At 36.9% G+C, this 15938-nt stretch overlaps 1 protein-coding gene across 1 annotated transcript in view; it reads right to left on the reverse strand.

The window, feature by feature from the left end:
- The window catches only part of Dip-lambda (Dpr-interacting protein lambda), a 79803-nt gene extending 76771 nt beyond the window's left edge, over positions 1 to 3032 (reverse strand). Inside the window, exon 1 of the mRNA XM_076310128.1 lies at positions 2931 to 3032. Within this exon, the coding sequence (XP_076166243.1) occupies positions 2931 to 2985 (55 nt within the window). The 5' untranslated portion in view covers positions 2986 to 3032. The remainder of the gene's footprint in view (positions 1 to 2930) is intronic.
- Positions 3033 to 15938: the final 12906 nt, after the last annotated feature.

Consider the following 15938-nt stretch of genomic DNA (forward strand, 5'->3'; position numbering starts at 1 on the left):
ATTTCCAATCCCTAGCTCCGCAAATTGTGGATAAGAGCAACCAGGTTCGCCGCTTCTACGAAGGCATGGTTCATTCGGTGACCCTGTATTGGGCCCTCGTATGTATGGGTGATACGGTCCCTTTCCGGCGCAGACAGTGTTGCACCGGGTCCATAGCGACTAGCTTTGCGGATTGTTCACGAGTATAAGACTTTGGCGGCACTATCTTTCAAATGTATGAGAAGGGAATAGGAGTGGGGAGAGCGTTTCATCCCGGGCCTGCTAGTGGACTCGTCAGTAAGGCATCCTAGCAGGTCCTGCCTTATCCGCCGGGATATTGGAAGATCGGCAAGGGATCGTATATATACCGATCGGAGCAGGTACGGGAACTTGCGGGAAACGGTTGGTGGTGAGTTTCCCTCTGGTGGCAAGCGTGGGTAGCGCCGCCACAAGACCATGGCGCCACTGGACTTGCTCGCAAACTCACAAGCGGCTGACTGCGCTGCATGGTTGAGTGGGGGAGATTACCGGAAGTTTGAATGTTTTTTGTTCTTGGTGCCCTCCCCGCCCCCCTCTCCTAAGAACATACGAGAATAGCCACTGCGGTAGGTTCGGTGCATTCTGACTCGGCAAAAAGCCCTCAATAATTGAATAAGAATTGTTCCTGGAGTTCAAGAAAATATGTCAAAAACTGTAAACTTAATTGATTTTAACTGCATTTTCAAAACGTCAAACACTGTTTCGTTTACACTTATGAAACATACTTTTAAATAATTGAAAAACTGTAATTTTTTGTATATGTAAGTATTCCATTATAATATTAAAATGAGTTGTTCCCTAATAAGAATCATGATGCTATATAAATGGAAGTATCTAAAATCTCTGTCAGTTGTACATATAAAACAGTGGTTTACATAAAAGTTGTATAATGTTTGACCAAGTTATTTGTTCGCCCAATGGTATAATTCTGATGGCTATCTAAACAAAAATCCAATGATTGAAAATCAAAATTCCGCCTGACGTGTACGTTTATAAAGAGAGTTGAAGTAGTTTAATACTTGCCTGTAAACGTATTTGGACAATCGATTTTAATTTTTCAATATAACTTTAGAACTATGCACAATAAAAAGAATTGTTCAAATAAATGTTATTCGATTTACTTGAACTCCATTTAAACGAGACGCGTCTCCGCATGTCGCTTTTAGGGGGGCCTACAAGCGCCCTCTCTTGTCTACGTCCTCCTTCTGTAAAATTACGGTTTCGCAGAAGGAGGCCTTTATGAGAGCTATTTTAACAACAACAAATTAATACCACCTCTTCTTTAAAAAATGTTGGGATCCTCCGTCCCGCCATACCAGCAGTTACCTAAAAAAAAATTAGTTGAAAATTGAAAGATGAAAAGATTAGTTCCCGTGTACTATTTAACTATAACAAAAATGAAGTCAATGTTTTCATTAGATTCCAAGAGAACACCTTGTTCGAAACATTCTGCATATTTCTGTCATAAATATTTGTTTTTATGAGAACAGTATAATTATACATATTATTAACTCTTTAAAAATAGTAATCGTACACTTATTTTTTCAGAAAAGTCACATTTTTTGGGTAATTATACATGTGTGTATGTATGAACGTTTTCAATTATTGTTAAGCTCGAACATACGTGTGCGTTACCAATGTCACTTTTCGGAAGAGTTCCCAAGTGTTTCTCAAATTCTATTGCACTTGGAGACATCCTTGACAAATGGGGTACTATACACTGTCCAACAAGGTAGGGCAGAAAAAATAAAAAAACTCATACGATCATCGGTAGCAGTTAAACGGCTGTCGCTCAGAGACGAATTTGTAGCAGATTTTCACTGAAGTCTCTTGCATGAAACTCAAGGCATTACGAATTAAAAAATCCAAGTGGTAAAGGAAAGTGATTAACTGAATTAATAATTAGTTACTTATACTAGCAGCGAATAATGTTTATGCAGTTGACAGTTTCGACGTGTTTCTTACAACTTTCCTATTATATGACGATTAAGTAACTATTGTTTCTTGACTCTTCAAAACGTACCTGTTGGGACTCTTGCGTATTCTTTTGTACGAGTAAGGAAAGCGGAAGTTGCAACCATTAAGGACTCTGGAGCTGCTTTCAAAATTCACTCATCTGGCCCACACTCCGCTAGAAAACTGTACTGCGAAAGACTTTCCAATCTCAAGAAGTTCACAGGGTTAATTTATGACCCAAAGGAACGACTGCCAGAATCCCCCGCCAGGTTCTCGCAGATCGAACAATGGGACATAGCGGTCAAGTGCAATGCAAATGATCAACCAGGGCTTCGGCTAGGACATCGGCTGGTCACACGTAGGCAACACAACACAGCACAACCCACGCAGGTTTGTCGCTGTTGGGGTTTGTAAGTACGCAAGGAAGACGCCTTTACCTCGAAGCAGCGACCAGTCACAGAAGGCAGTCTTCAGATTCGACACCAAGAGGCATGAGGAGAACACGGGCAAACTCCCGACTCAGCCGATTACTGTTCTATTAGTGCATCTAAACCTTCGCTTTCTTATATACGTTATCTTATTTATGAATATTAATTTACTTTAGTTCATAAATCAGTAACTACAACTCAGTGTCTCGATCAATCCAAACGTCAACGAGGCATAAACAATACCAATGTACGTTATGCAGACATTTTGGTGATCATGTAGTACGTTATTCTTTGAAATGTACCGATGTACGTTATGCAGACATTTTGATAATTGTAACTAATATGTTTTAATGGTATTACCGATTAAAATGACCTCTCCGGAACACTAATGAACCTTTGACATACTTCAAGACTATTGAAATAGTTGAAAGCGTGAATTGTAAATTATTATTAAAATTTGAATTTCCTAGCACAGTGCTGTCAAAAGAATCAGTATTAAACACTCAAGAGAAAAGGAAAATCACTTACATAAACAAAGCTGTAAAACTGCGGCAAGAAGAGCTGCGAGTTTCCGTGCTGCCATGAGAATGAACCACTGTTGTGATCACAGTTCGGGATAGCAGTTAACAATCTGAAAGCAATACGAAGAAAATTTATGTTTCTGTTCTGTAAAATTTCAAGCATTCTTCGACGTTTTTGTTACAGAACGAATATACGTATATGAATCACAATGTTCATCATGCTGCGCTGTTAACCAGGTATATACTATATACCGATAAAAGAATATACATAATTAGAAACTTTGTGATTAGAGATTTATAAAAATGTTATAGATGTATAATAGTATTGCTTATTCTTCTTCACAGTGCTTCTTAAAGCACAGCAACAGCAATTAGTATATGGAATGCAAATGTATATACGACAATAAAGAATTTAATTCGACGATGAATTTAAACGACAAAACTCACGTTTATATGGAAAAAAGAAATTACATAAAATTTACGTGTTTCGGTAGAAATATGAACCAATTTTATTTTAAAAGATGATTGGAATGGTTACTTCTATATATTTTTAAATAGGATAAACGGATTTTAGTGTCCATTTTGCACTTTCGATAAATTCAAGAGTAATGTTTTATCGAACATCGGAATTTTACATTATTCATTATTTGCGAATACATAATTCAGCATACAATTGTATATATTTTGATGAGCTAACTTTGTCCAAATCAAAGTCGAAGGTGAAAATCGAAATGAATCTCAAGCTCGGAAAAATTAGTTTCAATTTTTTACAATTACTGATACATTTTCCCACCCTTGATGGTAAAAATTGTTTCACCAAGTAAAAATTAATGTGTTTTACGAAGTAAAAATTGATGTGTAAAAACATATATCTTTCGGTAAATTTATGAAGTCGAACTGTCGGGCTAAAAATCTATCCTTACTGTGAAATTCAAAACCATGAACAGCTGGAACCATTAATTTAAGAAAAATCTCTTTCATAAAGGAGAATAGAATTAAGAAAGTGTAGATCGACGTATGCTAATTTTTCAACAATAAAAAAATCGTATTTTATTACGTGGTAATCAAATGCAATGGCTGTGTATTATCGACGAACTTTGAACTCATGATTTACAAATGTTGCGTTAGTGACTCGAAATACACAGACATGTATCGCATTAAGCTTCGAAAAGACTAAACAAGCCTGACCGTCTAAAGCAATAGCAAGCGTCGCTTATTTAATCAACGTTGAGCTAGTTTTACAAAAATAAGAAAGATTAATGTCAAATTAAATAAGTCTACGTATGAATTTTATTGTCCAAAATATGCTTTCTGGGCTATGTCTTCAATGTAGAAGACACAAAGGTCGACAAGGAAAAAGTCAAAGTTATAATGGACACACCATCACCAACGAATGACAAGGAGTTGCAGTGGATGAAAATACTAGCCCATAGAGTACTAGCCCATTTGTCCTCTCGATGATGTGGGAACATTTTTCGAAAGGTTGCTAACAGTCCACATCATCGAGCACCTATCACAAGGTGGACTCGATCTGACTGAGTGCCAGTTTGATTTGCGGAAGAAATGATCGACCATCGATACGATTCATTGCATTCGATTTCACTCAATCTCGGTCGCCTCTTACAGTTGGTGTAGCATTGACGACACTTTTAAACGAGTGGCATCGTTAGTGTCATTCACACCCTATCTTGGAGCAGGGCGGCGGCTGCAAGCATTGGAAAAGCAGTTTCTGCTTATATAAAAGCTGTGATTAAGGACAACGTCACGATGGGTAGATTGGATACTCGGGTCAGCATGGAACGGAGTTGAGAAGTGTACTCTCGGATGTTTCAGGATCCGTGCTGGGGACGAGCGACCTAGTCGTCTTCCAACGCAGCATGATAATGCTGCACCAGGTTCATAAGGGGTTTTACGGGTTACCCACGCTTAGAGGACAGTGTTCTGTCCAGACTTTCCCTCGCTGCGTGGTGGGGCCTTACTTATATAATATCGCAGAAGAAAGTCACAGAGCGGCAGTGCGAACTCGCCGGTAGAGACTATAAGAGTCTTCCCCCCTCTCTTTTCACTAAAACACGCCGCTGGAAATACAAGATAAGTGCTATGTAAAATATGTTGTTCTTTCTCTCTTCGAATCACTTGAGAAGAGATCTTTGAGTGATTGATCCCCGTACGAGCCCCCAAATAACTGTTGTCCTCGTGCGGTATATTAAAGTATATTTAATGATATTATATATTACAATGATACAAGTATTAAACGTAGTGTTGGTGATTGGTTTCGCTTTCTACTAAGGTAGATCGACCGCGTATTAAACTAAGCTAACCGTCTTTGTACCTTCGGCACGCGTCTTGATCGTCTTTGTTGCTTAAGTCTTACACCGGCCTTTCGTCTTAGTACGTCTTTTAATTGCCTCGTCTTATCGTCTTTTCAGTCATACTGTCCGCGACACACTCTTCGGACATACTCTCGTTGTCATACTTTGTCATACTATCCCATACTGCGTTCTTCTCGCGCTCTATATAGTCATTCCCATTCATTCTCTTTCATTCCAATCCTCAGTTTCTCTCACTTCAGACATTCGGTTACGTTCGGCCATCCTAATCGTTCGTCTTTCCCAAACACTCTTCACTTTCTCCGAACCACATGTATTTCCTTTCATCCTCATGCATTCTCACGCTCGGTTGTCGCGCAAGACCCCCTGTAAAGGATACTCGTGCCTTCCAGGAAAGTTAGCGAACAGATCGGCGCCAAATGTTTAGTTTAACCCTTTGCGGACGGGACGGTTCAAAGTGAACCGTATCGTGGTGCCGAGCTCCTGCCGCGATAGTCATTTAAAATTGCCAGCGCATATTTCTGCTTAACCTCGGCCATCGACATGAATTTAGGTGGGACACATATATGCGTTTCTCGGCTCTATCAACTGTTTTCGCCAAACGCATATATGAGTTCTTCGGCCAATTTGATGATTTGCGTAAAACGCATATATGCGGCACTCGTCCGCAAAGGGTTAACTCAAGTCCGACCGCGCGCGTTATCTTGTTCAGGCCTACGCTCGAAGCAAGCCTAAGCGAACGCCGAAAATCCGATACTATAAATATGCAGTAATATATGTATTATGTATATATAAGTAATCATTGTTACCATGGAACGACGTTTGAAATAAAATTTTAAAATTGTTTCGCCCAAAAAGTTTTAAAATGTAGTTTAAGCACGTGTAAATAAATGTTGTAAATTTGACTGAAAAAAATGCCATAATTTCTTCGCAAGGACTCCTAAAAGACGTTAACAAAAACGCATGTCACGTTAGAATATCCCCTTAATTATAATTTCTTCGCCGACTGTTTTCGCATCGTGTAGAAGGTGTAAACAAACGTTTTGTCATGACTACAAACCTGCAAAAGGAACCATGGTTCGAACTCAACGATTCTTCTAGAAACTAGTGAACACTTTGTTATAGGGGCAGTGTAGCCCTATTCCGCCGCCAGGTGTCCTGCGTTGAAGAATGTGAGAGGGGAACTTCCCAAGGAGAACATAGAGGGCGCTACGACTACGTTGCAGAGGGGAGGGAACATCAAAAGCTTTGGTCTTTTTAGTTCCTCGTGCCTTCCAGAGAACGTGCGAGGATGGCCACCGTAGTGGATTTTAGTGGAAAAGTCCTGCATCCGGTGTTTCCGGTCAAGGAGTCAGGCGAGTTTTTCGAAGATTTCCTCCACGTTAAAAAAAGTAACGGTATACGTTCATATTATAACAGTAGAAAGTTTTCGTGTCGTTTAGTGTTCATATTCTAATGTCGAAACGTATCCAATTGTTTATCCACACATCCAGTATGCGTTGTATCGTAACAATTTTTGCAATTTTCTACAAAAGTGTTTATTATTTCTCGCAGTGGTGCTAATTAATCTGTCTAATTAATCTGCTAATTTTTTTCTTTCTTCTTCTGACGAATGAAATCGTCAAAACGAATAATCTCAAAATATCGATGAAACGGCTACGAGATATTATTGTCGCATAATATTTACGCGAAAGAACTTCATTTTCTTACCACAGATCATGTTTAGATTCTTTTGACTTCCTAAATCTCCTAATAATCAAAAGAATTGAGAAGAAAGCATCTATTTCTACTCTATCTAGACTTTCGTTTTTTATTTGACGGCATTTCTATTTTTTTGTTTGTATATAAAATGATACTATTTGTAATTTCTTCGTTGATTAATAGATGGAAACATTTATCCATTTTCTATACATGTTGAGTCGGTGTTAGTGAAAATTGAGGTGGAATATTATTGATCTTATTCCTACTAAGTGCAATGTATTGACATATTCTTTCAGACACTACTTGTTGTGAAACAGTATTTTCAGTAACATCAGAATCATTTGATTCGGAATTGTGGATGTATTCAGTATAAGAAAATAATTTATTTACTGATACAGAAGGCATCGTGTTCAGAAATAGCACAAAGAAAATAAAAAATAAGGCAAGAAATTAATAAATATAAATGATAAAGTAACAAACTAACAACGATGAAACAGCAGAATAATAAAAAAATAACCGCCTCATATTATTTCTTTGACGAATCATCGCGCTCTTCTAAATGTTTACGAAAGTCTAAATTTTCCATCATAAGAACCATAATAAAAGAAGAGAGTCAAGAATGTGCAGACGAAATCGATTTCATACTGCCCACATTATATGTACCTATAAAATTCCTAATTTAGCCAGTTCTATTATAAGTATTGGACTATTGCAAAGAAAAAATTAAAAAAATACAAAACCTCATCTTTAACCAATCATAATTTATGTACGTACTTTATAAAAAAAATAATAACATTATTCAAAGTCGTTCAAACCACGTAATTAATTGTAAATAGCAACATGTACGATCTCTGTGGTTACTCTAGAAATTGCTTTTTGTATTTCTATGAAAATATTTACAGACCATATTCTCCAATTTTGATTACAATTCAGAATTATTCATGTGAGAAGTGTTGATAAAATAAAATTGAAAGAATCTTTATTTCCGTTTAAATGAAGTTGAGATCAAACAGAATGTTATATTGTATATAGTTTTTTTTATTCTTTTTCTTTATTATTGTTTTTTTAATTAGGTTGGTACGATTGTTGCGACACATTTCACTTTGACCGCTTTTCTATATAAATTGTTCAGTTAGATTTCATATAATTGTTCGAATTTGGTCTACCAGAAATGTCCCATCAAAATCTAGCCCGCCATCATTTTTGTGAGGAAGATGTTTAAAATTCGGGTCAAAGTTTATGAAAAGTTTATATTGAAAGAAATAGCGAAATAGTTGATTATGATTCTTTTTTAATCATGCTCTATCGGCAAATCAAAACCGTTTTGTAGTAAACAGCGAGTACAAAACAATGTCTCGAAGTTCATTTCAGTCGACGACTGGTCGTCTAGTAGACAAAAATTATATTCGTTCGATTGTAAACTGTAGTTGAAGTTGGAGAATATAGTATCAAAGCGTACACTGCTGCAAAAGAAGTCTATTTTTTAATATCATTATTTCTTCTGTATCATTTCTTCTTATTTGTTTCGCAGAAGCTCAGTATACATAAGTATATCGCTATAAGTATGACAGGAGTAGGTAGAAGTTTCACAGTTGTTGGACAGCTTTATGTATTCAAGTAACTTTGTACATTTGATATCTGACTTTTATTATAATACGCGCGCGCCTTATTGAGCGTTCAATAGAGTGACAAATCAATTGGACGAATAATGTAGTGTGCCATTAGTCGCATTGGTAAATCATTTTAACGGGGTATCGAAGTGATTGTAAGCGGAAAAAAGAAACATGGTGAGGTAAATGAGAACAAAAAATAGAAAGAGGAAGAAAACAGGGGCGAGCAATCGAAAAGGCACGATTGATTTATGATAAAAGGAGACCACGAAACGCGGTAAGTGGGCTATTTTTCAATGGCCTCGGGGTAGGGAATGAATTTCCACAGGGAAATGGAATTTTGAGCGGTTTGTGCTTGCTTCGATGGTGTATCAAAATCCACGACTGGCCCGTCATACGTGCTTCAGTCACCCTCCTGTGATTTCTTGGGTATTTCGATACTTCGGTAGCGAAAAAGAGATGATGGAGGGGAAGGAAACGTAAAGTGGGACCAACCGATGGAGCACCGTAAGTTATGGCTTTCGTCTCAACACTCCTGCCGCTGCTTTCCATTGCCCCTATGAATGTATGCATGAAATACGAACTTTACGCTTTATGCATTGAACGCAGTAGCGATAAGAAGTCGCCGATGTGGTGAGCCTAGCGAGGAAACTGCATTGCCTAACGCTTGAAATCATTGTCGTAGATAAACACATTTCATCATTTATTCGGTTGTACGCGTATGTACCGCGTGATAAAATACGTGTCTGAAGCCAACGTAAAACTGGTAACCGATACAAGAAACTTTGTACCTATACCGTTTGCAAACACTGTTGCACTGTTCTGTGAACATTTTTTAATAACGACACGTGGCAATACACGATTGTCCTCAGTAACGATACCAATTTTTTTGCGCTCAGTTCGTTTCTAATATAATTATATATTTCTAAACGAGTCTTCGTTCCTAATTATAATTTCAGAGCACCGTATGGGATAATATTCCGTTACAATTAAATTTGGGACTCTTATTTTTAAGAAGGGACAAGAAAATATCCAGTGCAAAATGTTATTATTCTTTTAGGTCTGCGAGGATTTTCTTAATATTACTTTTAATTCCTTATATAATAGTTATAATTATGCGTTTATCTTTATTATTATTATGAGAGTACGATTGGTTAAATTTGGTTTTCAGTTATAAGAAACTTGTATCTTCCGAGATTATTGTACCATATGCTTTTGTTCACGTGACACTGTGACCGATTTGGTACACTTGAATACGGTTTTCAAAAATTCCTATAAACATAATTCGCTTATGTATGATAATTTTCCAAATTACTCTACAGACCACATTCCATAGAATTTGTAAATCATATCTATCGATCTACATGTAAACAATTTTTGTAGACAGTTTTTAGTACAAGGTACTGTATCTTTGGAATATAAAACTAATGCTGTTGCATTTTGGAAAAATGGGAAGAGAAAGTGGCTTCCTCTAGAATCTGTAAAACATAAATTTTGAAAAAATGGTGTCTTTACAACAATTATATAACTAAATGGTAAACGATATATTGTTACGTTAAAATGTTTCTACTTTATATTTGCATATTTATATTAAATGAAATGGAACAGTAAGGAGAACAATTCTACGACTGGTAAAATTGTTAAAAATTTCCGAATATGTTTTTAATAAGTTGATCGATGGGATTGAAAATCACAGGTATTATTCATAATTTAGACCCTTGAAGATGCGTATTAGAAATTGATAAATAGGCAGGAGTAAACGATATTAAAATATTTCAACATTGGATTTTTAACTTCAAAAGAACTTGCAGAATAGTTTCGAGTGTAGTAAATAAATTTGTTATCCGATCATATCGAATAGGTACTGCACAGTTAAATGAAATTGCTTCAACTGTTTTCAATAATGTAAAATCTCATATAAGAGTTATTAGAACAAAAAATAAATTCAATGTCGATAAAAGTAGATTTAATATAGAATAACATTTTGATAGCACTTTAACTGTACAAGGATCAAAAATCAGTGTACCAGTTGTGCTGTCTATATCCATTACTACACGCAGTGAGTAGGAAAGCTACTTTCTCCGCTATTAATTATTTCGAAGTAAGAGAGTGGTACTTTTAGACCTAGAATACAGCTGTCTCTGTTCAAACTTTTGATCATAAAATATTCATATCACAACATTCACGTGTAAAAAGATAACAGAAGATTTATTTAATAAATGTTTCATAAGAGAATATTTGCCGAATGTGTGACATCACAGTATTTTTCGGATTGGTTTGGAGGAAGACCATCCAGTGAGCCGAGAATGGGGCCCCACGCGTTATCGAACGGATCAGGGATGTCGTTTTGGTGATGGTGTTTCGAAGACTGAGGTGCAGATAACACGTAAATGAAATAGCCGACAGCCACTGCCGTTTTGAGGGACATTTCGATCATCTGACCCCTTGGTTGGAAAGAATAGTAGGTACTCTGGACCGGTTCTTCTTCAATTTGCGGGATCGGAGCAAACGGATTTGCCACCACTATACGGTCATGGCTCATTCGATGCCCCCCCCCCCCCCTTGAGCGGGCAAAAAAATAAATTCAATGTCGATAAAAGTAGATTTAATATAGAATAACATTTCGATAGCACTTTAACTGTATCTAGTCGCTTTCCGGCACAGCATGACACTACAACACGGATGAGTGAGAGCTTAAATATGGCTTTACTGTCGGCGGAGGAAAAGAGAGATGCTTGTTCTTTCGTTTCTCCTTTGCCAGGAAAGGGCAGTTAAATACACCGTAAATAATTGTGAGTTTGGGGTTCACGCTCACTCATTGTGTGATCCCCATAAAGGAGTAGCGGTGTAGCTGTGTGATGCTGCCGCGTCATCAGGCATTTCAACACTATGACATGGGCAAATGGAGAAATCTTGAAAATATGATTACCTTAGAGGGTAAGAAATCGCAGATGATTGTGAGTTTGGGGTCCACGCTCACTCTTTATGTGATCCACATAAAGGAGTAGCGGTGTAGCTGTGTGATGCTACCCCGCCATCAGGCAATTCAACACTGTGACATGGGCAAATGGAGAAATCTTGAAAATATGATTACCTTAGAGGGTAAGAAATCGCAGACGATTGTGAGTTTGGGGTTCACGCTTACTCATTGTGTGATCCCCATAAAGGAGTAGCGGTGTAGCTGTGTGATGCTGACCCGCCATCAGGCAATTCAACACTATGACATGGGGAAATGGAGAAATCTTGAAAATATGATTACCTTAGTGGGTAGGCTTCGCACCCAGAATCTTGGAATAAGGAATTCCATGATCTCTCTCTCTGATCCCACCCCAAGGAACGAAGGAAGTTATAGGAAGGTTTTCCCCGCGAAAATAAAACAAAAGCTCCAATTCCTCCACCCTAGTTCTCCATCCAGGTTATACTGACACCCACTAGCGTTTCGGGGAGCACTTCAGTTGCCTAGCTCCACGGATAAAAAGGGTAGTTGATGCACTGTATGAGGTTTGTATGAGGTGTGGGTGGGCAATTCAGCCACCTCCTGGTGCAGTAAGGCAGTTAATCTTGCGAATCACCCGCGTACGCAGGACGGTGCTCTACAAAGCGGCAGCCATTCTGTTGGAGCTCCCCCACTGGATCTGCTCACATGCTCACACGCGGCTTATTATATTAGCCAGTGTGAGGCACGCAAGCGGGGTAAGGTTCTGGCAGGAAAATAGGTAGAGCTCTCAAGTGCCAGGCCCGGTACTCCATGCTCTTCCAATGACAGCAGGAGCATCCAGCCGACGACTGCGCAGCTGGCTGTCAAAATTGTCTGACCTCTTATAGATTGTGGCCTCCTGTGTGTAGTGTCGCGGAAGTGCGTCACGGAGCAGGAACGTAAATGTGATCTTGCCTGCCACTAGGCGTTTTCAACGTCGTGACGTCAGTTCGCAGTGCCTTTTTGCAGTCGTGCGAGGGTGATTACCATGGAGGTTTCAGTGACCTGGAGTGCCAGGATGGAGAACCTTGCACTCATTTCGACCTAACCTCAAAAAGTCGAGAAGTCTTGGAAAAATTCATCCACAAAAAAGTGTTCTTTTGATCGTGAGAAAAGTGGAAATTTTTGCGAAAGAAACCCGAATCACTGCAAGAAAAATGCAACGCATCAATGCAAAATTAATGTCTCTGTATAATAAATTGAGAACTTTAAAGAAAACTTGCCCGCACCGAGATCATACCCACGAAAAACGTTAATGCATTGCAATTTATAGAAATGGAAAAAGATAAGCTATTTTTAAAAAACCAAAGAAGAGGACGACTTACTCAATGGTTAGAAGAAATCACTTAGTATTGAAAAAGAAAGAAGGTAGCACCTCGAAAGGAGCGAGAAGAATCGAGAATGCGATATGAAATCAATACGGCTGAAATTATGCCATATATTTTTTATTTTATTTCTATACTTGAAAGTATTAGGAATTAGAATGTTTCTATTCTATTTTTTTTATTTTTTCAAACAAGGTGAAACAGCAGAATTACAAATATTATCATTCTTGACTAATGGTGAAAATCAAGGGTAATACGATAACGAAAGCATTAAATTTAAAGATACTTTGGACGTATCTGGTCCAAGCAGTCCGAAGCAAAGACAAGCTCAGAAGACGGTTATATATCCAAATTTGCATGTAACAGTGGATCAGTTGCAAAATAAGGAATTGTGACATGTGTTCGATCATTGCAACAGTTGTAGAAGCTCTTAGTGACACAACTTAGATGATCTGATAATAAATCGCACATCAATTTACCGTTATTGATCCAAACTTCGTACAGAACTTGTAAACATATTTTGTGCAGCATTTCAGAATCAGGAGTTGAATGCAATTACTCTACGTGGAGTAAAAAACAATGACGTCAGTCTTTGCCCAATGGCGATTATTGCTTGCGATCGTATGAACAGCAACGATGTAAACAACCTGTGCCTTCTTTTCATTATAATCATAATTCAAACGTGAAAATATTAGTAATATAGATCGTTAAAATTTGTCCGTATCAACTTTTCGCTTTTTATATTTTATAATTATAATTTTAATGTCAATTCTCTTGTATTCACTATTCGACTATTTATTCAATGCTTATTATACAAAAATTCAATTGTTCTTACTTCTCGTTCAATAATATGCAACACTTTTAAAGAACAAACTTATACATATTAATATTCTTATAACAGTCATTGTATTTTGTTATTTAATTAACAATGAAAGTATTAATTTATATTACTGTTTACGTTTACATTCAATTGTGTTATCGAGCTCTTCATTTATGCTATTACATTTTCGATAAACAGCTGTAACTAATTTAACAATTTTGCGCGCTTATTGGATTGTATTTATATAAATCCTTCTTTTCTAATATATGGTATGGAAAAACCATTGTGTCTTTGACAATTGTCCTTCTGTGCCATTGACATTGCGCAGCAATTTTACTAATTACTTAATTTTTACTAATCTGTTTAGTCGAAAAGAAATTATAGTCAGTACTTGACTAAACTAAACGATAGTATGCGTCTAGCCTCGGACGTGTATGTATGTATAAGATTTTCTTTCGATATTTTTCATATAAAGGAGGAAAATGAAAGAGAAACGGAGAATCGTTGTACGACACCGGGGAAGATTTATCGCAGCTGTCAGTTACACGAGATAGCAACCAGTCTAGACGGGATTGATTCTTCGAACCGTGAACGATCAGAGTATACGTTCATTCTTCAGTCAACCATAAGCGATCTGCTCGATCACAATCAGATGAATGCAGGCAGTTTGATCAATTTTATGGTACCGAAGAAAAACACAAATATTTTACCTCAATTGTTCCTGGGGTACGGTTACTTGACCCCTACTGCTCCACGTCGATATCTGCTTCTGACAATTGTACATTCTCTATTTTCCTCATTCCAGCATGTGTACGCCATTGGTTTACGTAAGTTTGATATAGCCAAAGGAAGTGAAGTGCAAGCGTGTATGTGCTCAGCATTTTCTTGGATTGTTCCTTGATAATATTGGAGAAAGGCACGCTTGCGTTTTACGTGACAGGGGCACGCATACGCGGATCAAATCTAATCGAAAAAATTTCCCATTTACTCAACTACTGTTTTCATCCAGTTGTCGATTCCACGACCCATACGGAACCACTACGTTATACGATATAAATTAGAGTATCGTGTTCAATTTCTCAATTTCATGTCTACTACGTTCATTTTATCGCTGACCGTACGTCGACTCGTACGACCTTGTAATTGCGCTTGAGATTTATACAGCTCAACAATCTTTCGTTACAGTTATTTTAATTAATTATAAATTAAGTTATTTTCTGGAACTAAAATTTTGGAATGAGATGTTTACTAGATGAAGTAAGTGATATACCTATATGAAGTAAGTGATGTACCTATGTGAAGTAAGTGATATTTAACATGATGCAAGAAAAACATATTCCTGTAGTTGTTAAACTACGATAATTAATGTATTAATAGAATGAGATAATGGATTATTCACATTATTTTGTACAAAAAATTTGTTGTACTCTCCTTAGATTTTAAGGTACTCTCCATGGGATTGTACTCCCTATTTTGAGAAACATTGTTTAAAGTTATATCAATCTCGAATATGATTGTATTAAAAATGACATCATTATACATATGCATGAAACTGAATGCATATGAAACTGAAAAAGGTGGTAAAAAATCAGGAGTACATCCTACCCACTTCTATATAAATAATAATAGTGCAATATTTATGATCGAATGGGATCGAATAGAATTAGTTTAACGTCCTAATAATTGTATGTCGTAGTAAGTGTCAAACGGTTACAACTGCCATTCTTACATATGATATGCGACTATTACAAGGTCTGATATGATTAATAAATAATGAAAATCATATAGAGGTGGTAAGTAATCTTTCATTGCAGTGTGGTAAGATGTGATAAAATTATGTTAATGGACAAATATTTTATCGTATTGATGACCATCTAATTATATAAATAACTGATTATACAATGACTTATTATTAAATTATAATTTTGACATTTGGTTTTTGGTTGAAAGAATAGATTTTAGCCTACAGATCAGACATTATGTCTGTTGTTATAAACGAATTCGAGCCAGTTTATGTTTTTACAGTAATGGTTCTAAATGTTCAAGTATACTCTTGTATCGAGTTGTATTTAAAATTAATTTTTTCAATAGAAGGAGTCGTTCGATCGAATAATTGTGATAATGTTATTTGATCTCCCAATGGTATTTCTAAACTGGTTTGTGCTGCAAAATGTTTGAACAATCCGCTATCATCATCACATGCTGTTTTGCCATGCGAATTGTAAAAGAGTACCATTTTTCGTTAATTCTAA

This window comes from Ptiloglossa arizonensis, chromosome 4, assembly GCF_051014685.1.
Source record: "Ptiloglossa arizonensis isolate GNS036 chromosome 4, iyPtiAriz1_principal, whole genome shotgun sequence".
NCBI classification, from domain to species: Eukaryota; Metazoa; Arthropoda; class Insecta; order Hymenoptera; family Colletidae; genus Ptiloglossa; species Ptiloglossa arizonensis.